The sequence below is a fragment of the Coregonus lavaretus genome (assembly GCF_964263955.1).
Source record: "Coregonus lavaretus genome assembly, chromosome: 1".
Classification (NCBI taxonomy): domain Eukaryota; kingdom Metazoa; phylum Chordata; class Actinopteri; order Salmoniformes; family Salmonidae; genus Coregonus; species Coregonus lavaretus.
Genome location: NC_139988.1, coordinates 19,668,659 through 19,693,605, shown reverse-complemented (window position 1 = coordinate 19,693,605; position 24,947 = coordinate 19,668,659). Strand labels below are relative to the sequence as shown.

Sequence of the window (24,947 nt, the reverse complement as noted above, 5' to 3'; positions counted from 1 at the left end):
AGCAGACTCTGAGATGCAGTAGTCCAGTCAGCAAGACATCACTCAGCCTCTTTGTCTGATGTTTACCATTAATGCACTTGGCGTCTGTTTGAAAGTGATGGGGAACGGAATGTGCCTATCTGTTTAGCTGTCAGAAGATCATTGACAATAGTAATAGCGCTCACTGTTTGCCTCATTAGCCTTACTGAAACCCATAGTGGCAGGCTGAAGGATCTGATGAGTGGCAATCTCCCCACCACTTTTATTTCATTCGCCGTACTGCTATTCTCTCTCTCTCTCCAAAATCACAGAACAGAGATACATTTTTGACATGACAGTACAGAAATAAAATCTACACATGGTGTTAAGGATTTCTCTACAGAATGTAATCGGATGTTTTTCTCCACAATATTCAGAATGAATACATGAGCCCAGAGCTTCACGGGATAGCAGGTTTGTACACACATCCACCAAATATTCCAGGGCATGGCAAATGGATTTTGGGTCCACTGGGGTTTGTCACGTCAGAATAGTGCTTCAGTATAGATCACAAGGTCAGATCTTCTTTTAAAATGTACATTTTAGTCATTTAGCAGACGCTCTTATCCAGAGTGCATAATTTTTTTATTTTTACAATTTCTTTCATACTGGCCCCCCGTGGGAATCGAACCCACAACCCTGGCGTTGCAAGCACCATGCTCTACCAACTGAGCTACACAGGGCCCAAAATGATAGATAAAAGTCTCAAATACAGTGTGAGGATGATGTTTCCTCCTCATTTTAGAATCGGGATTTGGCACACTAAAATGTATTGACTTTTTTCAGTGGCTAAGGGTGTGGAATGGTGAACACCTCTGTATGTCAATACAGTATCTACTGGCATTAATCTGCGGTTCAGTTAATCCTAAATGACCTATAAGCAATCAATGCACAGGCATTTAGATGACCTATTCCCTACAGTGGCTACAATTGACCAAACAAACAAGTTTGGTCGTCTTCTGTTACAATCGTTTTCTTGATATTTTACATATACCCACAGACAGATAATATATATAAAATCTAATTTTATTGGTCGCGTACACATATTTTGCAGATAGTATCGCAGGTGCAGCGAAATGCTTATGTTTCTAGCTCCAACTCTGCAGTAATATGGGATGAACCATAACTAGAATACAGTATATACATATAATGTTGGGCTCCCGAGTGCCGCAGTGGTCTAAGGCACTGCATCTCAGTGCTTGAGGCGTCACTACAGCCCCCTGGTTCGATTCCATGCTGTATCACAACCGGCCGTGATTGGGAGTCCCATAGGGCGGCGCACAATTGACCCAGCGTCGTCCGGGTTTGGCCGGTGTAGGCCGTCATTGTAAATAAGAATTTGTTCTTAACTGACTTGCCTTGTTAAATAAAGGTAAAATACTTTTTTGTATATAAATAATTTAAAAAACAGTATGTGAACATTAAACTGACCAGTGTTCAATTACTCTATAGGGCAGCAGTCTCTGAGGTGCAGGGTAGAGTACCGGGTGGTAGCCGGCTAGTAACAGTGACTAAAGTTCAGGGCAGGGTACTGGGTGGAGGCTGGCTAGTGGTGACTATTTAACAGTCTGATGGCCTGGAGATAGAAGCTGTTTCTCAGTCTCTCGGTCCCAGCTTTGATACACCTGTACTGTCTCCGCCTTCTAGATGATAGTGGTGTGAACAGGCTGTGGCTAGGGTGGATGAGGTCCTTGATGATCTTCTTACACAGTTGAAGTCGGAAGTTTACATACACCTTAGCCAAATACATTTAAACTCAGTTTTTCACAATTCCTGACATTTAATCCTAGTAAAAATGTCCTGTCTTAGTTCAGTTAGGATCACCACTTTATTTTAAGAATGTGAAATGTCAGAATAATAGTAGAGATAATTATTTATTTCAGCTTTTATTTCTTTCATCACATTCCCAGTGGGTCAAAAGTTTACATACACTCAATTAGTATTTGGTAGCATTGCCTTTAAATTGTTTAACTTGGGTCAAACGTTTCGGGTAGCCTTCCACAATCTTCCCACAATAAGATGGGTGAATTTTGGCCCATTCCTCCTGACAGAGCTGGTGTAACTGAGTCAGGTTTGTAGGCCTCCTTGCTCGCACACGATTTTCAGTTCTGCCCACACATTTTCTATAGGATTGAGGTCAGTGCTTTGTGATGGCCACTCCAATACCTTGACTTTGTTGTCCTTAAGCCATTTTGCCACAACTTTGGAAGTATGCTTGGGGTCATTGTCCATTTAGAAGACCCATTTGCGACCAAGCTTTAACTTGCTGACTGATGTCTTGAGATGTTGCTTCAATATATCTACATAATTTTCCTTCCTCATGATGCCATCTATTTTGTGAAGTGCACCAGTCCCTCCTGCAGCAAAGCACCCCCACAGCATGATGCTGCCATCCCCGTGCTTCACGGTTGGGATGGTGTTCTTCGGCTTGCAAGCCACCCCTTTTTCCTCCAAACATAACAATGGTCATTATGGCCAAACAGTTCTTTTTTTGTTCATCAGACCAGAGGACATTTCTCCAAAAGGTACGATCTTTGTCCACATGTGCAGTTGCAAACCGTAATCTGGCTTTTTTATGGCGGTTTTGGAGCAGTGGCTTCTTCCTTGCTGAGCGGCCTTTCAGGTTATGTCGATATAGGACTCGTTTTACTGTGGATATAGATACTTTTGTACCTGTTTCCTCCAGCATCTTCACAAGGTCCTTTGCTGTTGTTTTGGGATTGATTTGCACTTTTCGCACCAAAGTACATTCATCTCTAGGAGACAGAACGCGTCTCCTTCCTGAGCGGCATGACGGCTGCGTGGTCCCATGGTGTTTATACTTGCTTACTATTGTTTGTACAGATGAACGTGGTACCTTCAGGTGTTTGGAAATTGCTCTCAAGAATGAACCAGACTTGTGGAGGTCTACAATTTTTTTCCTGAGGGCTTGGCTGATTTCTTTTGATTTTCCCATGATGTCAAGCAAAGAGGCACTGAGTTTGAAGGTAGGCCTTTAAATACATCCACAGGTACAACTCCAATTGACTCAAATGATGTCAATTAGCCTATCAGAAGCTTCTAAAGACATGACATCATTTTCTGGAATTTTCCAAGCTGTTTATAGGCACAGTCAACTTAGGTATGTAAACTTATCTGTCTGTAAACAATTGTTGGAAAAATTACTTGTGTCATGCACAAAGTAGAGGTCCTAATCGACTTGCCAAAACTATAGTTTGTTAACAAGAAAGTTGTGGAGTGGTTGAAAAACACGTTTTATTTACTCCAACCTAAGTGTATGTAAACTTCCGACTTGAAATGTAGATGGCTCTACATATTCCCAGAGATGACCTACTACACTATCTTCTCCACAGTAGTATTAAACAATCCATCATTCCCCTAACTGTGGTTGGGTGTGTTCCAAATAGCACCCTATTCCCTATATAGTGCACTACAGTCGTGGTCAAAAGTTTTGAGAATGACACAAATACTCATTTTCACAAAGTCTGCTGCCTCAGTTTTGATGATGGCAATTTGCATATACTCCAGCATGTCATGAAGAGTGATCAGATTAATTGCAATTAATTGCAAAGTCCCTCTTTGCCATGAAAATGAACTTAATCCCCCAAAAACATTACCACTGCATTTCAGCCCTGCCACAAAAGGACCAGCTGCCATCATGTCAGTGATTCTCTCATTAACACAGGTGAGAGTGTTGACGAGGACAAGGCTGGAGATCACTCTGTCATGCTGATTGAGATAGAATAACAGACTGGAAGCTTTAAAAGGAGGGTGGTGCTTGAAATCATTGTTCTTCCTCTGTTAACCATGGTTACCTGCAAGGAAACACGTGCCGTCATCATTGCTTTGCACAAAAAGGGCTTCACAGGCAAGGATATTGCTGCTAGTAAGATTGCACCTAAATCAACCATTTATCGGATCATCAAGAACTTCAAGGAGAGAGGTTCAATTGTTGTGAAGAAGGCGTCAGGGCGCCCAAGAAAGTCCAGCAAGCGCCAGGACGGTCTCCTAAAGTTGATTCAGCTACGGGATCGGGGCACCACCAGCGCAGAGCTTGCTCAGGAATGGCAGCAGGCAGGTGTGAGTGCATCTGCACGCACAGTGAGGCGAAGACCTTTGGAGGATGGCCTGGTGTCAAGAAGGGCAGCAAAGAAGCCACTTCTCTCCAGGAAAAACATCAGGGACAGACTGATATTCTGCAAAAGGTACAGGGATTGGACTGCTGAGGACTGGGGTAAAGTCATTTTCTCAGAATCCCCTTTCCGATTGTTTGGGGCATCCGGAAAACACCTTGTCCGGAGAAGACAAGGTGAGCGCTACCATCAGTCCTGTGTCATGCCAACAGTAAAGCATCCTGAGACCATTCATGTGTGGGGTTGCTTCTCAACCAAGGGAGTGGGCTCACTCACAATTTTGCCTAAGAACACAGCCATGAATAAAGAATGGTATCAACACATCCTCCGAGAGCAACTTCTCCCAACCATCCAAGAACAGTTTGGTGACGACCAATGCCTTTTCCAGCATGATGGAGCACCTTGCCATAAGGCAAAAGTGATAACTAAGTGGCTCGAGGAACAAAACATCGACATTTTGGGTCCATGGCCAGGAAACTCCCCAGACCTTAATCCCATTGAGAACTTGTGTTCGATCCTCAAGAGGCGGGTGGACAAACAAAACCCCACAAATTCTGACAAACTCCAAGCACTGATTATGCAAGAATGGGCTGCCATCAGTCAGGATGTGGCCCAGAAGTTAATTGACAGCATGCCAGGGCGGATTGCAGAGGTCTTGAAAAATAAGGGTCAACACTGCAAATATTGACTCTTTGCATAAACTTAATGTAATTGTCAATAAAAGTATTTGACACTTATGGAATGCTTGTAATTATACTTCAGTATACCATAGTAACATCTGACAAAAATATCTCATAACACTGAAGCAGCGAACTTTGTGAAGTGTATATAGGGAATAGGGTGCCATTTGTGACGCAGTTGCTGTGTTCAGTAATCAGACACAGCCCTCTAGTGTCTTCTGCCTGTCTCTCCCTGTCAGCTTCTCCTAGTGCTGCTTCAATCTCATAGTCACGCTGAGCTGAGCAGTCAAGTAGACGCTGACATGATTGCCTTTAAGCAGCGCCTCTTGTCCCCTTCCCTCTTCTATCTCTCTCTGTCCGCTCCTCCTCTTTCCTCCCCTCCTCCCCTCCTCCTCTCCTCTCCCCCTCCTACCCTCCTCCTCTCCCCTCCTCTCCTGCCCTCTCCTCCCCTCTCCTCTCTCCTCCTCCCCTCCTCCACCCCTACTCCTCTCCTCCCCTCTCCTCTCCTCTCCCCTCCTCCTCCCCCTCCTCTCCTTTCTTCCTCTCATCATCAGTGACACACAGCTGCAGCCAGACAGGCCAGGCACCTCTTGTGACAGTAAGAGCACCATGATGGATTGCCCTGCCAAAACTGCTGATCAAATGGGGTCAAAGGTCAAATCTGGGGCTGCACTATCTGAGCATGTGCAAGAGAGATAGGTTGCACTGGACATAATAATAATTAGATAGGCAGTGTAGCTCTTGTTGCAAAAAACTCCATCTGAATTTGATTGATTTTTTTGTTTTGTTTATAAACTTTTTGATATTGAATGTGTTTATTTAATCTTTATTTTGTATATTTATTTAGTTTATTTGATCGAAGACACATTGTTTATAAGTATTTTTTGGACCGTGAACACGAACAGCTGAGCTAGAGTAATTGATCTTTGGGGATCATCACTATAATAGCGATTGGTTGTGCTATCGGAGGTGTTATGGAGTGCAGTTTTGTCTCATTGAGGAACATGGCTTATGTTTACAGACAACTGGCACAGACAGTCATAGGAGGAAGATACCAAAATGTGCACCCCACCCCTCTCTTTCCCTCACACACGCACGTATATAAACATAAAATGTAATCTACGCCCTGATCTGCTGAAAAGAGCAGCCATTTTAAAAGTTTGTGACATGTGTCATAGTAGCATTAAGCCAGTGGTAGTGATGTAAGTAGAGATGACAGCATCCCAGCCACTGAAGATAACTCTGGGACATGCCAAATTTGGTATGTGTTACGTCCTATCGTTGTCAAGGCCACGCATCTCAACAAGATGCAGAGGTACTACTATATGTAAACAGCATCATTAAAACGTTGTGAAATGTTTTTACCTGAGACGTATTTAGAGAGATTACATCGTTTATTTAAAGTGATAATGCCAGAGAAGCCGGTGTTTGGAGGATATATTGGCACGGGTGTTGTTAGGCCCAAGACGAAGTCGAGGGCATTATCACTTTTATACAACGGGTTACCAACATATTCAAATAATGATTGACATTTTCATCAAAAACGTTATTTTGATGAATTTAGTCCACAAGATATAGTCCCAACACAAATCTAGGGTTGCTACCCAAGTCGTCTACATGGTTTAAGGATTTATACATTGTTTAAGGATTTATATATAGTGTGCTGCATCAGATGACCTGGCCTCCACAATCCCCCGACCTCAACCCAATTGAGATGGTTTGGGATGAGTTGGACGGCAGAGCGAAGGAAAAGCAGCCAACAGGTGCTAAGCATATGTGGGAACTCCTTCAAGACTGTTGGAAAAGCATTCCAGGTGAAGCTGGTTGAGAGAATGCCAAGAGTGTGCAAAGCTGTCATCAAGGCAAAGAGTGGCTATTTGAAGAATTTCTAATATAAAATATTAGTTTAACACTTTTTTGGTTATTACATGATTCCATGAGTTATTTCATAGTTTTGATGTCTTCACTATTATTCTACAATGTAGAACTTTGTAAAGATAAAGAAAACCCCTTGAATGAGTAGGTGTGTCCACACTTTTGACTGGTAGTGTATATAATTTATATATAGGATGCCTTCCTAATGTTGTGTTAAAATATTCAACAAATGTACTAATATTGGATAGACTATTAGCATACATTTTGCTGAGTGGATATGTTCTTTGGAGAAAAAGTAATAATATTTTGTCCACCCACACTGTCTCAGGGATACACTATGTGCCTTGTCTCTCACAAAGAATAAGAAAATTACATCTTTATGGAAGAACTGACCCAGTCATCATCCCCCAGGTCATAGGCCTACTCCATCAATAAGAGTCAGACATACAGTAGTGCACTACATAGGGAATGGGTTACCATTTGGTACGAGTATGATTTCAAGCCTGGTTTCAGATTAGCGACATTTATCACTTTGAGAGAAGATGGTATAATTAGCTTGTCAGTCTACTTTAGGCTGAGCTAGCGCCCGGCTAGCGCTCTGCGGGGAGAAGGATGGACTGCATGCCAAAGGACCTGACAGCCAGTCGATAATGTGGCAATTAATGTCATAAATAATTCTAAAGCCAATTATTTCAAAATGGACCCTGCGCTCTCAAAAACGCACTGTATTTCCTATCCTTTCCCTTCTAGCAGAAGGGGTCGATTTTTTTCCCTTCTATATATGGCACTAATAAAGCCATATGGCACTAATGAAGCCATATGGCACTAATAAAGCCATATGGCACTAATAAAGCCATATGGCACTAATAAAGCCATATGGCACTAATAAGCCATATGGCAGGGTTCACAAACTGGCAGTGGTTTTATTTGGCCCCCCAAGTTATCTGAGAAATAGTTTTTATAAATAATACTAAAATCACTAGGAAATCAGCTCCAAATGATTTTAATGTTGGAAATCTGTTCCAAGTATTCCCACACATAATACAGAGAGACACATGATCGTATACAAATGTAAGCAATGTTTGAAATTATTATGTTTTAGTGAAATATTATATCTGTTTGGGGTTCTTGCGGTCAACTTGCAGTCTACAGATTATTTGTAAATATGTTCTGGCCCCCTGACCAGCCACTCAAGAAAAAATCGGCCTGCGGCGGAATCTAGTTGAGGATCCCTGCCATATGGTGAAACCATAATAATTTGGGATAGGATTTATACAGTACATGTTCTTATGTGTATTTGTACAGTCGACACAAACATACGTGTGTGTGTGTATACGTGTCCCCACAAGATTAGTAAATTATTATTTTTTTGACCAACTGGGGACATTTTGTTGGTCGCCACAAGGTCAAATGCTATTTCTAGGGGGTTTAGGGTTAAGGTTAGAATTAGGGTTAGTTCTAGGTTTAGGGTTAAGGTTAGGTCTTCGGGTTAGGGTTAGGGTTAGGGAAAATAGGATTTTGAATGGGACTCAATTGTGTGTCCCCACAAGGTTAGTTATACAAGAGTGTGTGTGTTGATATCATTATTTCTTTGTCATATTTTCTAATCAATTTCTGTTGAAATTGGAAAATGTCAAAACATATATTGTTAATACGGGTATAAATTAAAGTGCTCGATCTCCTCTCATGTCCGGTCATAACAAAATGGCTTCTCCAGTTCATAAATAATGTGAGTCAGTAATTTAATGGGAATAGCAGTTAAGTATATCAGATGTATCTCTCATCCTTCCGGAAGGCCTTGAGACGGAGGGTCAAGCTGGGTGGTAATACATAGAGTAGAGTAGCCTGTGATGTCTGAAGGTCGTGTCAGTTCTCTTCTATATAATGCATGGATCCTGTAACTCAGACTGACTCCAATCTCCTGAACCTTGGAATGAACATTTTACAAAGTAAATCAGCCAGCATGCTGGCATTTCTATTAACCCACCAATGTGCTAATGACACAGGCATGAATCATGAATCATATCATATCTTGCAAATTATAAATCATGTTTACTACTACATGGGGTGAGGGGTAAATGTTATTAGATACATACCGCCATCTGTTTGCAGTTATGGCTAATTTATTTTTAGCACAGTAGTAAGTAGTAAAATGGAGTGTTGTGTTTTAGAGGGTTGGGAGTAATAATGAACAACTGGGAAGGAGGGTAAATGGAGGGTACTGGTGTAATCAATCTAACATATACTCAGTCAGAAAATAACTAATGTACTTGTACTGAATAGTGTCTTTGGCACATTGAATTTTACCGTGAATTTTACAAGATTATACCAAATAACCTCAACATTGACTGTACAGTATAGTTAATACAGTAGATGTTCACTATCAAGAGGTCCAAATGCAACATGATAAATCATTACGTCAGCAGATGTACAATAGCCTATATCTGTAAAACAAATATAAAATCCTGTTGTTTTACGGTAACTGACTGGCAGCCAGTTACTTGTAAGTTACTGTAAAAGAAAGTACAGCATATAACCGTAATTTCCCCCAAAAACGGTGGTTTAACAGTACATTACTGTAAAAAAGTGCTTTCTTTACAGTAATGTACTGTTAAACCAAAGTTTAACCCTATAAGGTTGATATTTTGTCTGAATGTCACGGATTCTGCCGAGGCTGCCCCTCCTCCTTGCTCGGGCAGGTTTCAGCGTTCGTCGTCACCGGAGTACTAGCTGCTGCCGATCTATGTTATATGTTTCTATGTTCTACCTGTTGTGTCAGATTGTTTCACACCTGTGGCCCATCTTGTGATTACTCCGCCCCTATTTAACCCTGTGGGTCCCATTGTGTTCTGTGCGTGTTTGTTGTTTGTTCGCGGATGTCGTGAGTGAGCGGGTTTATTTCCTCCCTGCGTGGAGGCTTCTTGTTACTTTACGTGATTAAGTACAGATACGTTTTTTCCTTGAGTTCTGTGTCCTGCGCCTGACTTCAGTCTACCGCATACACTGACATCGTGACACTGAAGCGGTGGTCTTCTCTGTACTATTGGATATGTCCAATAATATTGAATGTGTAATATGTTGCATTATATCTCACTGTACTGTAAATGCATACTGTATCGAGTGGCGCAGTGGTCTAAGGCACTGCATTGCAGTGTTAGCTGTGCCACTAGAGATCCTGGTTCGAATCCAGGCTCTGTCTTGGCCGGCCACGACCGGGAGACCCATGGGGCGGCGCACAATTGGCCCAGCGTCGTCCAGGATAGGGGAGGGAATGGCCGGCAGGGATGTAGCTCAGTTGGTAGAGCATGGTGTTTGCAACGCCAGGGTTGTGGGTTCGATTCCCACGCAGGGGGGGGGCAGTATGAAAAAATATATATATAATGTATGCACTCACTTAACTGTAAGTTGCTCTGGATAAGAGCATCTGCTAAATGACTAAAATGTAAATAGGGTTTAGATTTTGTCTTTGAAGCGGCTTACACACCCCCAGGACACTGTGGTTCAAGCATTGAGGTAGCCGAGAGCTTAGATTTATATTTATGCATGCCAGCACTGAAACAAAGGAGTGGGACATTTTGACCTTTACAGAAAACATAAAGGGTTGAGGACCAACGGTGCCTCAGAGGCAAACTGTACCCTTGTGAAGGAGCAGGGGGGCCTTCGCTTACGACAGGGATCATATGTTTATCTGCTACAGTTTGTACCGCTCAAATTGTACCAGTTGAAAATGGGAAGAACTGAATCTCCTTCTCGTCTTTCTTTGCTACACTGTTCTTTTTTTCCTGAGGAAGGAGGATCCTTCTGTTCTCATTCCTTTCTGTATCAGAGAGGAGCCTAATGCAAAATGAATGTGGCCCATGGCATAAAAGATGGTGGTAGAGCTTGGCACAGAAGATCTCTGTTCTAAAAGCCTTGGAACATCTGTGTAAACACATGGCTTTTTTTCAACGATGTAGACAATGTTCTCATAGCCTTAAGATAGATGTCTGGAGCAATATACCTTGCCCTGAGGCCGTACTCTACTGCACCAGGCTGGCCCTCAACATCTGTAAACCACCCAGATCGACTTGAAATATCCACATGCAATATCCAAGCATTATAGCAGGGTGCAGTGGAGTAACCAAGCATTATAGCAGGGTATAGTAGAATTAAGGTTTGGATCTTAATTTGGGGTCTTTGTTCTTACAAATATTTTCTTAAACATTCAGCTTATTAGTCTAGTGAACATAAAACAGTGTTGACTTTGTACAGTAAAGAATTATTGAACATGTACCCACCCTATTTCAATATTAGGATTTTCTTCAGAATATTTTTGGTGGTGTAGTTCTCCACTAATGCATAGAATCAATTGCCAATATAAAGATCAGCAGACCTTTATACTATTGAATAACAATAGTTTCAGACATTCAGAAGAAATAACATGGTCTGAAAAGACACGGGCGGTTTAATAAAGGTCATATCTGTGGGCTTACGTGCGTTCGTAATCCAAACAAAAAAGAACAAGAAATACCAGCGAACTAAAACAACCTCATAGAAACCTACTCGTCCCGAAAACAACCTCATCGAAACCTGCTCGTCCCGAAAACAACCTCATAGAAACCTGCTCCTCCTTCCTTTGTTGTTGTTATTCTGTAATTCTGTCAATAATTGCCCAAGGTAAAGATGTATCTGCTGTTGTCAATTTACTTCAGCTTCAAATAAAGCAGCCAAGGTCACTTTTTCCTTCCCCTCTCTCTCTCCTTCTGTGGGCTGCTGGTCCCCACAGGGTTAAATTGTCATGTCCTTCTAATAGACAGCACAGGGAATCATTAGACCTGCTCAGCTGTCTGACTGATAGGCTTTTCAGGCCTATAACCAGAGTGTCTGCCTGTGTCCAAAATAGCACCCTATTCCCTACATTGTGCACTACCTTTGACCAGGGCCCATAAGGAAACACATAGGGCTCGTCAAAAGTAGGACACTATGTAGGGAATAAGGTGCAATTTGGGACGCAGTCACAGCCATAGGCCACCCCTCCCTCCCACCTCTCCTCCAGCCAGCCAGCCAGTATTGACACTGTGTCAGGGCTGAGAGGGGGACGACTTAATCAGGCAGGACACTCAACATTGATTTGACAAGCCTGGCGTAATGACCTCCTTGTTTTGGTAAAAAATCACTGTTTATCCAGGATGGCATTGATGCACTAAGAGCCACCACCTAGCTAGCTAGCTCACCTACTGCATTGTCATGGTAACTATTATCACTAGAGGCTGCATGGCTGGCTCTACTCGTGTGTGTGTGTGTGCTCTGATGCTGCTCTGGCAGTGATCTCAGTAACCAACCATCACATATTTCACAAATACACTGCTTTTGAACTCACATCAACACACATTAGCAGTGACCATTTGTGTAGCTGTGTGGTATTGTCTTAGTTTTACCCAATGGCGACAATACCTATAGTCTAAACATGTTTGTTTAGTATTATGTGCTGAGGAAGCAGGAGGATTAGTCCACGTCCCAAATGGCACCATATTTCCTATATCGTGCACTACCTTTTACCAGAGCCCTATATGGGCCCTGGTCAAAAGTAGTGCACTAAATAGGTAATAGGGTGCCATTTGGGGACACACACAGTGTGCTTCAGTAGCTGTGACAGCCATGGCGGTGGATCAGTGCAATCAACAGCCCCTCCAGTTTCCCCTTTATCGAGCCTCTGAGGTGTCAGACAGTAAATATTATTGGCATGCTGACAGTCCCCTGCCGAGCCTGGGCGTGTAAAAACGTTAATAAGCAACATGATGGGCCCACTTCATCCCAAGGTGAGAACGTGGAGACTGTTTTATCAACTATTATCCACAGGCTGCACTGAGACAGCCAGGCCTCCCCTGTCAGATGATTTGTCTGGCAATCGCAAAGGGGGAAATTCAGACCCGAGTTACACGCGTGTAAATGGAAATGTATTCCCTTTTTATGCACTTTTCTCTCTATAGGTATTCTGACCTTGAACTTAAGCATGAGGAAACGCACGTGACAGCCAGCTTTTCGTTTGGGGTGGAGATCAAAGAAATGGAGGTGTGGTTACAGAGACGCCGTATTTTGACCTTGACTTAATTCCCTCATAATACACCACCTTTACATGCGAGGAAACCATGAATAAGGTTGAGCACCTGTTAGTTCCAAGTGGAAATACTACACTTAATAAAAGCATTATCCTTGGACTGTAATGTATAAATTGATAAGACCTAGGTAAATGAGTAATCCGTTTGGAGAAGGGGATTGTAATTACAAATAGCAATTGTTTTCGATTATTTTTTCTTATGGTCGCTGGAGACGTGAAACCAGTCATATGGAAGCAAACTGAAAATATCATTTGGCATGTATTGCAGACCCTTTTTCACAGTGAAGTAGGCTATAAATAGCTGTGCCGTTATTCAGATTTGTTTTTGTATGTCTTCATAATTTGCGGGGATGAAATTTGGAGATCCAAGCTATTGGTTTCTGTAGCGCCGAATTTACCGGGTTGATTTATGCGCTCAACAATGTTTTAATTATATGCTATATCATGTTAAATATTAGCCACTAATGGGAGACAGTAATACCCACATACATTTATAACTGTCACTTTATTGTCCTTCAATTTGTAGCCTACATTTTGCATCATTCCATCCCATTCTGTTAACCTTTCTCTCCTTTGTCACGTCCGTGTAGTTGTTCCTGAGGGTCGCTAGCAATAGTGGATCATATTACGTTGTGTAATAATTATGGAACTCAGACCACACATAGCAGTTTAAACCTGGACTGCTGTCATTGCAGTTCCATGCTTAGTGAGGATTAGGATAGATTTATAGGACTGTTTAACCCCTATTGTACACTTGTCTCACCTTCCAATCTTTCCTGGATTTAACTTGAATATGGAAACTTTCAGGATGAATCAAACCACTGTATTTTTGCTTCATCAATACATTTTGTTCGTAAAAGCTCTACTAACCTGTTTCTTTTTTATTCATAAATACTTTCCTAACAATAAAATAATCTACAAAATCAGAGTATTTTTTTAATCTACCAATTGATGCTGAAACGGAGACGAATAAGGATATATTTAGATGGCTTTCTTTCATTGATCCCTAATTCTGATCCCGTTCTCTCTATCTTCTAGTGAGTCTAAAGGTACACATTATAAGTCTGAGGGGGGGGGGGTTAAAGTTTATGGTCTCTGCTGTGGTAGAGGTAAAAAATTATCACATCCAAATGTACAGCACAGTACATAGCCTAGATCGGAAGCTACAGTTGAAATTGGAAGTTTACATACACTTAGGTTGGAGTCATTAAAACTCGTTTTTCAACCACTCCACAAATTTCTTGTTAACAAACTATAGTTTTGGCAAGTCGGTTAGGACATCTACTTTGTGCATGACACAAGTAATTTTTCCAACAGTTGTTTACAGACAGATTATTTAACTTATGATTCACTGTATCACAATTCCAGTGGGTCAGAAGTTTACATACCTAAGTTGACTGTGCCTATAAACAGCTTGGAAAATTCCAGAAAATGATGTCATGGCTTTAGAAGCTTCTGATAGGCTAATTGACATCATTTGAGTCAATTGGAGGTGTACCTGTGGATGTATTTCAAGGCCTACCTTCAAACTCAGTGCCTCTTTGCTTGACATGATGGGAAAATCAAAAGAAATCAGCCAAGACCTCAGAAAAACAATTGTAGACCTCCACAAGTCTGGTTCATTCTTGAGAGCAATTTCCAAACGCCTGAAGGTACCACTTTCATCTGTACAAACAATAGTACGCAAGTATAAATACCATGGGACCACGCAGCCGTCATACCGCTCAGGAAGGAGACGTGTTCTGTCTCCTAGAGATGAACATACTTTGGTGCGAAAAGTGCAAATCAACAGCAAAGGACCTTGTGAAGATGCTGGAGGAAACAGGTACAAAAGTATCTATATCCACAGTAAAACGAGTCCTATATCGACATAACCTGAAAGGCCGCTCAGCAAGGAAGAAGCCACTGCTCCAAAACCGCCATAAAAAAGCCAGACTATGGTTTGCAACTGCACATGGGGACATGGGATCTTACTTTTTGGAGAAATGTCCTCTAGGCTGATGAAACAAAAATAGAACTGTTTGGCCATAATGACCATTGTTATGTTTGGAGGAAAAAGGGGGCAACTTGCAAGCCGAAGAAAACCATCCCAACCGTGAAGCACGGGGATGGCAGCATCATGCTGTGGGTGTGCTTTGCTGCAGGAGGGACTGGTGCACTTCACAAAATAGTTGGCATCATGAGGAAGGAAAATTATGTGGATATATTGAAGCAACATCTCAAGACATCAGTCAGGAAGTTAAAGCTTGGTCGCAAATGAGTCTTCCAAATGGACAATGACCCCAAGCATACTTCCAAAGTTGTGGCAAAATGGCTTAAGGACAACAAAGTCAAGGTATTGGAGTGGCCATCACAGAGCCCTGACCTCAATCCTATAGAAAATGTGTGGGCAGAACTGAAAAGCGTGTGCGAGCAAGGAGGCCTACAAACCTGACTCAGTTACACCAGCTCTGTCAGGAGGAATGGGCCAAAATTCACCCAACTTATTGTGGGAAGCTTGTGGAAGGAAACCCGAAACGTTTGACCCAAGTTAAACAATTTAAAGGCAACGCTACCAAATACTAATTGAGTGTAAGTTAACTTCTGACCCACTGTGAATGTGATGAAAGAAATCAAAGCTGAAATAAATAATTCTCTCTACTGTTATTCTGACATTTCACATTCTTAAAATAAAGTGGTGATCCTAACTGACCTAACACAGGGAATTTTTACTAGGATTAAATGTCAGGAATTGTGAAAAACTGAGTTTAAATGTATTTGGCTAAGGCGTATGTAAACTTCCGAGTTCAACTGTATACTGGACCTCATTTGTACAATATCATTTCGAATTCAATTATTAGGGATCCCCCCTCCCCTAAAAAATACAAGATCACGAATAACAATATGACATAGAACACAATACATCCGTTTTTTTTAATTTGTGAAAATACAAAATGAAATCATGTACAACTTATATACAATCCTTAATAATACAATATACTGTATTTAGCGTTGGGTATTGTATGTACAGATGTAGGATCTTAATTTGATAGAAGTGTATTTGAGGTTTAAAAAGGCTTCTGAAGTTTGTAGTTTCCACTTTGACATTTCAGACTTGATTTTCCCTAAAGGAACATTTTCAAAATCTCCATGAATTATAATACACATAATAATTCACATTTCCTGTTGCTGCAGGATTATTTCCTTGCTTTAGCAAACTGGCTCAAATTAAGATTCTACATCTGTATGACATAGTCAGAAATATAAACTTAGCACTTGTCATTGTGTCCACAAATCAAAGTGCTAAAATATACTAACAAAACAAACTAGACTGCAATGCCAATCTCCTCTTCACCCAACATCTATACACGCAATAGGAATAATTCACTAAAGCTTTGTATTGACTTCTTGAAAGGACCAAGAAATAAACACAGAACATTTTATTTCTCAGTTACTAAGTAAATGCCTAATTTGAATGTTAGTTTAAGACTTTTTTCACTCTCATTAATTGCTACAATGCTAATTATCTTCAGGGAATCTGTACATTCCCCATAACCTTTTACAATTAAACGTCAAATTTTTCCAAGACTTACATGATTTGAAATGTAATTTATATGGTTTTACAGTGGGGGAAAAAAGTATTTAGTCAGCCACCAATTGTGAAAGTTCTCCCACTTAAAAAGATGAGAGAGGCCTGTAATTTTCATCATAGGTACACGTCAACTATGACAGACAAATTGAGGAAAAAAAATCCAGAAAATCACATTGTAGGATTTTTAATGAATTTATTTGCAAATTATGGTGGAAAATAAGTATTTGGTCACCTACAAACAAGCAAGATTTCTGACTCTCACAGACCTGTAACTTCTTCTTTAAGGGGCTCCTCTGTCCTCCACTCGTTACCTGTATTAATGGCACCTGTTTGAACTTGTTATCAGTATAAAAGACACCTGTCCACAACCTCAAACAGTCACACTCCAAACTCCACTATGGCCAAGACCAAAGAGCTGTCAAAGGACACCAGAAACAAAATTGTAGGCCTGCACCAGGCTGGGAAGACTGAATCTGCAATAGGTAAGCAGCTTGGTTTGAAGAAATCAACTGTGGGAGCAATTATTAGGAAATGGAAGACATACAAGACCACTAATAATCTCCCTCGATCTGGGGCTCCACGCAAGATCTCACCCCGTGGGGTCAAAATGATCACATGAACGGTGAGCAAAAATCCCAGAACCACACGGGGGGACCTAGTGAATGACCTGCAGAGAGCTGGGACCAAAGTAACAAAGCCTACCATCAGTAACACACTACGCCGCCAGGGACTCAAATCCTGCAGTGCCAGACGTGTCCCCCTGCTTAAGCCAGTACATGTCCAGGCCCATCTGAAGTTTGCTAGAGTGCATTTGGATGATCCAGAAGAGGATTGGGAGAATGTCATATGGTCAGATGAAACCAAAATAGAACTTTTTGGTAAAAACTCAACTCGTCGTGTTTGGAGGACAAAGAATGCTGAGTTGCATCCAAAGAACACCATACCTACTGTGAAGCATGGGGGTGGAAACATCATGCTTTGGGGCTGTTTTTCTGCAAAGGGACCAGGACGACTGATCCGTGTAAAGGAAAGAATGAATGGGGCCATGTATCGTGAGATTTTGAGTGAAAACCTCCTTCCATCAGCAAGGGCATTGAAGATGAAACGTGGCTGGGTCTTTCAGCATGACAATGATCCCAAACACACCGCCCGGGCAACAAAGGAGTGGCTTCGTAAGAAGCATTTCAAGGTCCTGGAGTGGCCTAGCCAGTCTCCAGATCTCAACCCCATAGAAAATCTTTGGAGGGAGTTGAAAGTCCGTGTTGCCCAGCGACAGCCCCAAAACATCACTGCTCTAGAGGAGATCTGCATGGAGGAATGGGCCAAAATACCAGCAACAGTGTGTGAAAACCTTGTGAAGATTTACAGAAAACGTTTGACCTGTGTCATTGCCAACAAAGGGTATATAACAAAGTATTGAGAAACTTTTGTTATTGACCAAATACTTATTTTCCACCATAATTTGCAAATAAATTCATTAAAAATCCTACAATGTGATTTTCTGCAAAAAAAAATCTCATTTTGTCTGTCATAGTTGACGTGTACCTAATGATGAAAATTACAGGCCTCTCTCATCTTTTTAAGTGGGAGAACTTGCACAATTGGTGGCTGACTAAATACTTTTTTCCCCCACTGTAAATGTCTCTATGACTAGATATGACACTCTCTCCTTTAGCAATAGCAATATACATGCCCTGTTTCTATATAATCCCTATCTTAATAAGCCACTTTCTCTACAGTGGGTCTTTAGCCTGAGTTGTCCTTTGACCTAAACACTGCCCGGCACATTGCTGGCCAGCAAAATGCCACACCATTTCTTTCTTCAGATTACTGACTTTAACGGTCTCATTAGAGTCATGTACTGCATTGTATTGTATATTGAAAGAAAAGAGATGAACAAATATGGTTATGGTTTATGGACATGACGAATTGATGAACATGTTCAGTCACACAAGTGTCTTCAGTTTGAGTGTCAGTTGTGTTACACCAAAACATGAGAAACTGGCATTACAAAGCTTTGTACTGTAGTTAGCCAAATGCTCCTTTTATGATTCAGCTGTTTTGGGGGTATATCTACAGAAAATCCTTAACATTCTTCTTCTACAGTCTGAGTATAACGCTGGGACTAGTCATGGAGAACATCCAAGCTACTCTAGTGCCTCCATGCCAACTCAGTGCCAAGCAGTGCTTTTAGCCAAAGGAGGATCCATCTACAGATACAGGAATAGCTTTGGTCCAGGGTGTTAATGCGCATTCCTCTACTAACAGAGGTGCAGAGGCAACTCGTTGTTGTAGTTGCGCGATGGGACCAGAGCTATAGGTATATACACCCACTTCATGCGATATGTGGCTTTCTCAATCTTTCACCTCATTCATGGTGATATTAACATAATTTACAGTATAACCCTCCCTGTAATTCCAGGTAAGTCTATTAAGGTAATTAAGGTAAAGGTAGGGTTAAACAGGTAGGGTTATACAGTATAACCTAATCCAATAGGTAGGCCTATTAGTTAAGGTAATTAAGGTATAGGTAGGGTTAAACAGGTAGGATTATACAGTATAACCTAATCCAATAGGTAGACCTATTAGTTAAGGTAATTAAGGTATAGGTAGGGTTAAACAGGTAGGTAGGTAGGTTGCATAAAGTATTATCTAATCCAATAGGTAGACCTATAAGTTAAGGTAATTAAGGTATAGGTAGGGTTAAACAGGTAGGATTATACAGTATAACCTAATCCAATAGGTAGACCTATTAGTTAAGGTAATTAAGGTCCGTTCATCTTAATAGCTGCTCGGATAGCTACTGAACATCCTCCAAAACAGCTTCATCATATTTGGGTTATAGCATTATGTCCCTATAATGCCAGGTCAAATGTGTCAAATGTATTGGGAATATGGTTTATTTTGTATTTCCAGTGTCATTCTATCCACATCTCATATTCCTTTATATTCCAGTATAGTTGTTGGACATTGATATCAAAGCTAAAAAGGCAGGAAGTATCCTGTAGGTCAGTAGACGCACAAACGAACTGGACAATCAAAATAAGGCTGGGGCCAATACAATACAATGTACTATTTTGACATGAACGTTGACAATCAATCACAAATATAGTCGTTGTGAATTGACTTATTAAATGACGACCCACAAAGTGATAATATGGTGAAATCAAAATCGATAACATACCCTTTTTTGCAAACTTTGTTTTGTATTGGATCTTACCAGGTATGTCAAAAACATACGCAAAGAGTACGGCATTCCAATACTGGATACATGTCAGTCTTGAAACACCATTGCACAAATGAAGGTTTAAAAAAAGAAAATGCTTCCAATGGCAAATAATTTGTCCAGTTTCATAATAATCTAATATAATGTTTCATCACTTATAATCTTGCGTTGCGTTGCGTTGCTATCTATTCTGACTGAAGCGACCCTCATTCTCCAAAATGGGTAACTGATGGAGTCTGGTCACTAAGAAGGAACTGGCTGTGCAAACTACATGGCTGAGTGTTAACATTAATGACTGACTGACTGTACATTTGATTGACATATGATTATATTTATATTACGTTGCTTCATTTATATATGAATAAACAGTACCAGTCAAAGGTTTGGACACACCAACTCATTCCTGGGTTTTTCTTTATTTTTACTATTTTCTACATTGTAGAAGACATCAACTATGAAATAACACATATGAAATAATGCAGTAACCAAAATAGTAAAAATAAAGAAAAACCCTTGAATGAGTAGGTGTGTCCAAACCTTTGACTGGTACTGTATATATGATATTACTGTATGTACTGTACATATGAAAAGGTTGTCCTTTTCCAAGAGGTTAGTTTGTACTGATGTTGTGATCAGTAACTGGTGACTGATGAAGAAGGAATCTGAGGGAGAATACTGAATGCTGTTTTCCCATGCAAACACCCCATTCGTCCCAATTATTTATTTGTTCTCTGGAGTTCTATGTTAAAGGGATGCTTCGGGATTTTGGCAATGAGGCCCTTTATCTACTTCCCCAGAGTGGATACCATTTTTATGTCTCTGCGTGCAGTTTGAAGGAAGTTGCTAACAAGCGTTAGTGCAATGACTGGAAGTCTATGGGTAGCGCTAGTTAGCATTGGCTTGCGAAACTACCTCGAACTTCCTTCATACTGGACACAGAGACATAAAAATGGTATCCACGAGTTCATCTGACTCTGGGGAAGTAGATACAATCCCAAAGTATCCCTTTAAAACAAGAATCCTTACTTGAAACAATAACAAAGCAGTCAACCCTCCTCAGTTTTGGTAAAAAGCTGAGGGATGGGCCTGGAGAAATGTAACCACTCTCAAATTAATAGACAAAGCTACGGATGCAAGGACTGACCATCCATGATATAAACATTATAGTTTTAACCATGTTTAGAGGCTATACAGTGTTTGTTTACATTTACATTGTATACAAACATTGGAGTAAAACAATCGTATATATTGGGTTCTGATTGGGTACAACAGTTGAACTAAGCTCATGAGGCATTTTTAAGTTATATTCTTCAAGAATCAATGGGTATTTATCATTCAAGCAACTAAGGATTCTAGCTTTCAGTTGTTCTTCAGGTTCCAGTTCCACAGGTTCTAGGTGTCTTTCCATGTGTTCTCTAGGTGGGTTCTAAATGTTCTTGGGTTATAATTCCAGGTTTTTTCCAGGTGTTCTCCAGGTGGGTTCTACTGTAGGTGTCAACATGGGGTTCTGTAGTTCAGCATTCGTCCTCCACCTCTCTGATGGATGGAATATGGTTGTTGGTGGATTTGTAAGGGTTCTGGTTGACCTGGTGATTGGCTGTGTGACTACTGTGACCAGTACTCATTGGCTTGATGTCAATGTTCCTGTGGTAGGCCGCGTTCTCAGGCTCATCTGTAAACCAAGTCTTTTCTGAGAAACAACAGAAATCAAACCGTTAATGGTTTGTGGATGTTACTGGTATCGTCTCAAATGGCACCCTATTCCCTATACAGTGCACTACTTTTGACCAGAGCCCATAGGGGACTGGTCAAAAGTAGTGCACTAGGAATAGGGTGCCACTTGGAATGTAATCACTTTACCAAAATGTTTAAGTGATTACAAGGCTATGTCATCAGCATTCCAAATCAGTATTGTTTACTCTGAATGAGACCTAATGTCAGATAGTAAGCTATCTTTATAGAATAGTTTACCATGCTGTTGTTTGTCAGTGGTCATGCAATGCAAATATCCTATTGTACCGCCACAGTACAATAGTTTAAACAATCAATGCATTCAGCTTTGGGTCAGCTGGAATGGCTGAAATGGACCCATAGATTTCATCCCTAATGGCACCATATTCCTTATATAGTACACTACTTTTGACCAGCGCTTTATGGGCCCTGGTCAAAAGTAGTGCACTATAAAGGGAATAGGGTCCCATTTGGGATGCAACCAAAATCGCTAAAGTTTATATTCAAGGTTTGAAATCATTCAAAAGTAATATTGTTTTATGAGGGGCTTCAGGCTTTGGCTTGATGCAACCTGCCTTGTGTGGATCAAATTAGAACTACAAGACAAATTGACGGTTGATTTGATATCCGTACTGTATATATTAAATTATTAAATGACTTATTCAACGACATTGTCCTAACAAGTGCACTTTCACAGAAGTATATGGTGGTTAGTGTAGAAGGATCCATAATGGCTGAAATTATTACATATTTACTCTACTTTGACTGACTTTACTTTTTTACTTTATTGTCCGGAAAATTAGTTTGCAGTTTAATTTGTCTGAAAACAAGTCAAAGTGGCATCAAACCATTTGGTGTGGTCATATAAACTACTCCATAATGTAGTATTTAAGAGGGACTGATGATGAGCTTATAGTCATGCAGGTCTGGGATGCTGTCGGGCGTTGCAGCATTTATTTTGGAAACACCAAACAAGGGCATGACTGATGCATTATCTACTTCATGCATATTCATTCATCGCATCCATACCTTGGCCCATTCTATTCATCCTTGTAGCACTTTAGAAAAACAAGTGTGAACTACATATGTAAGACAAATTGCTACCATACATTGTACAACCATATGTCTAATAACCATTCTAAATGCGCTGGGATGGAACTTAAAGGGGTACTTTGGGATTTTGGCAATGAGGCCCTTTATCTACTTCCACTGAGTCAGATGAACTCGTGTTTGCCATTTATATGTCTCTGTGTCCACTATGAAGGAAGTTATAGGTAGTTTTGCAAGCCAATGCTAACTAGCGTTAGCGCAATGACTGGAAGTCTATGGGTATCTACTAGCATGGGTATCTACGAGTTCACATGAAAAAAATATATATATACAGTGGGGAGAACAAGTATTTGATACACTGCCGATTTTGCAGGTTTTCCTACTTACAAAGCATGTAGAGGTCTGTAATTTTTATCATAGGTACACTTCAACTGTGAGAGACGGAATCTAAAACAAAAATCCAGAAAATCACATTGTATGATTTTTAAGTAATTAATTTGCATTTTATTGCATGACATAAGTATTTGATCACCTACCAACCAGTAAGAATACTGGCTCTCACAGACCTGTTAGTTTTTCTTTAAGAAGCCCTCCTGTTCTCCACTCTTTACCTATATTAACTGCACCTGTTTGAACTCGTTACCTGTATAAAAGACACCTGTCCACACATTCAATCAAACAGACTCCAACCTCTCCACAATGGCCAAGACCCGAGAGCTGTGTAAGGACATGCAAGATTTCACCTCGTGGGGCATCAATGATCATGAGGAAGGTGAGGGATCAGCCCAGAACTACACGGCAGGACCTGGTCAATGACCTGAAGAGAGCTGGGACCACAGTCTCAAAGAAAACCATTAGTAACACACTACGCCGTCATGGATTAAAATCCTGCAGCGCACGCAAGGTCCCCCTGCTCAAGCCAGCGTATGTCTGGGCTGATCCCTCACCTTCCTCATGATCATTGATGCCCCACGAGGTGAGATCTTGCATGGAGCCCCAGACCGAGGGTGATTGACCGTCATCTTGAACTTCTTCCATTTTCTAATAATTGCGACAACAGTTGTTGCCTTCTCACCAAGCTGCTTGCCTATTGTCCTGTAGCCCATCCCAGCCTTGTGCAGGTCTACCATTTTATCCCTGATGTCCTTACACAGCTCTCGGGTCTTGGCCATTGTGGAGAGGTTGGAGTCTGTTTGATTGAATGTGTGGACAGGTGTCTTTTATACAGGTAACGAGTTCAAACAGGTGCAGTTAATATAGGTAATGAGTGGAGAACAGGAGGGCTTCTTAAAGAAAAACTAACAGGTCTGTGAGAGCCAGTATTCTTATTGGTTGGTAGGTGATCAAATACTTATGTCATGCAATAAAATGCAAATTAATTACTTAAAAATCATACAATGTGATTTTCTGGATTTTTGTTTTAGATTCCGTCTCTCACAGTTGAAGTGTACCTATGATAAAAATTACAGACCTCTACATGCTTTGTAAGTAGGAAAACCTGCAAAATCGGCAGTGTATCAAATACTTGTTATAATAATAATAATAATATGCCATTTAGCAGACGCTTTTATCCAAAGCGACTTACAGTCATGCGTGCATACATTTTTGTGTATGGGTGGTCCCGGGGATCGAACCGGGACCACCCACTGTGTGTGTATATATATATATATATATATATATATATATATATATATATATATATATATATATATATATATATATTCACTAACTGTAAGTCGCTCTGGATAAGAGCGTCTGCTAAATGACTAAAATGTAAATGTAAATCTGACTCTGGAGCAGTAGATAAAGGGCCTCATTGCCAAAATCCCAAAGTATCCCTTTAAGTATTTTGGGCACTGGCCGGCCGGGCTAGTAGATCACAAATTCATGTCCAAAATCTGTGCCATGACATATTTGAACATTTCACTGGCCTGGCTGGCTAGTTTGGCAGATTTTCTACTAGCCCAGTATAAACAATACTAGCCTCTGGCTAGCGGGCTAGCTTAATTTCATCCCTAAAATGACTGAACACATCAAAGTGTATTATGGTAACATGGTTTCAATTAATTTGATTATAATTTGATAAATTGATGTTACAGCATGTACGCTACATGCGTATACAAATGCAAAGCAACTATAGAATGTCCATGCTTGTTTCCAAAGCGTTCAGAGTTGTACGAGTGGCGCAGTGGTCTAAGGCACTGCATCGCAGTGCTAGCTGTGCCACTAGAGATCCTGGTTCGAATCCAGGCTCTGTCGTAGCCGGCCGCGACCGGGAGACTCATGGGGCGGCGCACAATTGGCTCAGCGTCGTCCAGGGTAGGGGAGGGAATGACCGGCAGGGATGTAGCTCAATTGGTAGAGCATGGCGTTTGCAATGCCAGGGTTGTGGGTTCGATTCCCATGGGGGGCCAGTATAAAAAAAATGATGTATGTACTCACTAACTGTAAGTCGCTCTGGATAAGAGCGTCTGCTAAATGACTAAAATGTAAATGTAAATGTACATACTACTGTATAAATGCTCCTCTTTTTGATTTCGCAGTAATTAAAAAATATATTATTAAA

The 24,947-nt window shown here is 40.9% G+C and overlaps 1 protein-coding gene across 1 annotated transcript in view; it reads right to left on the bottom strand.

The window, feature by feature from the left end:
* Positions 1-21,114: 21,114 nt before the first annotated feature.
* LOC311127729 (calcium-activated potassium channel subunit alpha-1a-like) overlaps positions 21,115-24,947 on the bottom strand; it is a gene marked incomplete at both ends in the record, with an annotated part of 208,256 nt that continues 204,423 nt past the window's right edge. Inside the window, 2 exon segments of the mRNA XM_084159598.1 lie at positions 21,115-21,290; positions 22,361-22,389. Of these exon segments, the coding sequence (XP_084015724.1) occupies positions 21,115-21,290; positions 22,361-22,389 (205 nt within the window).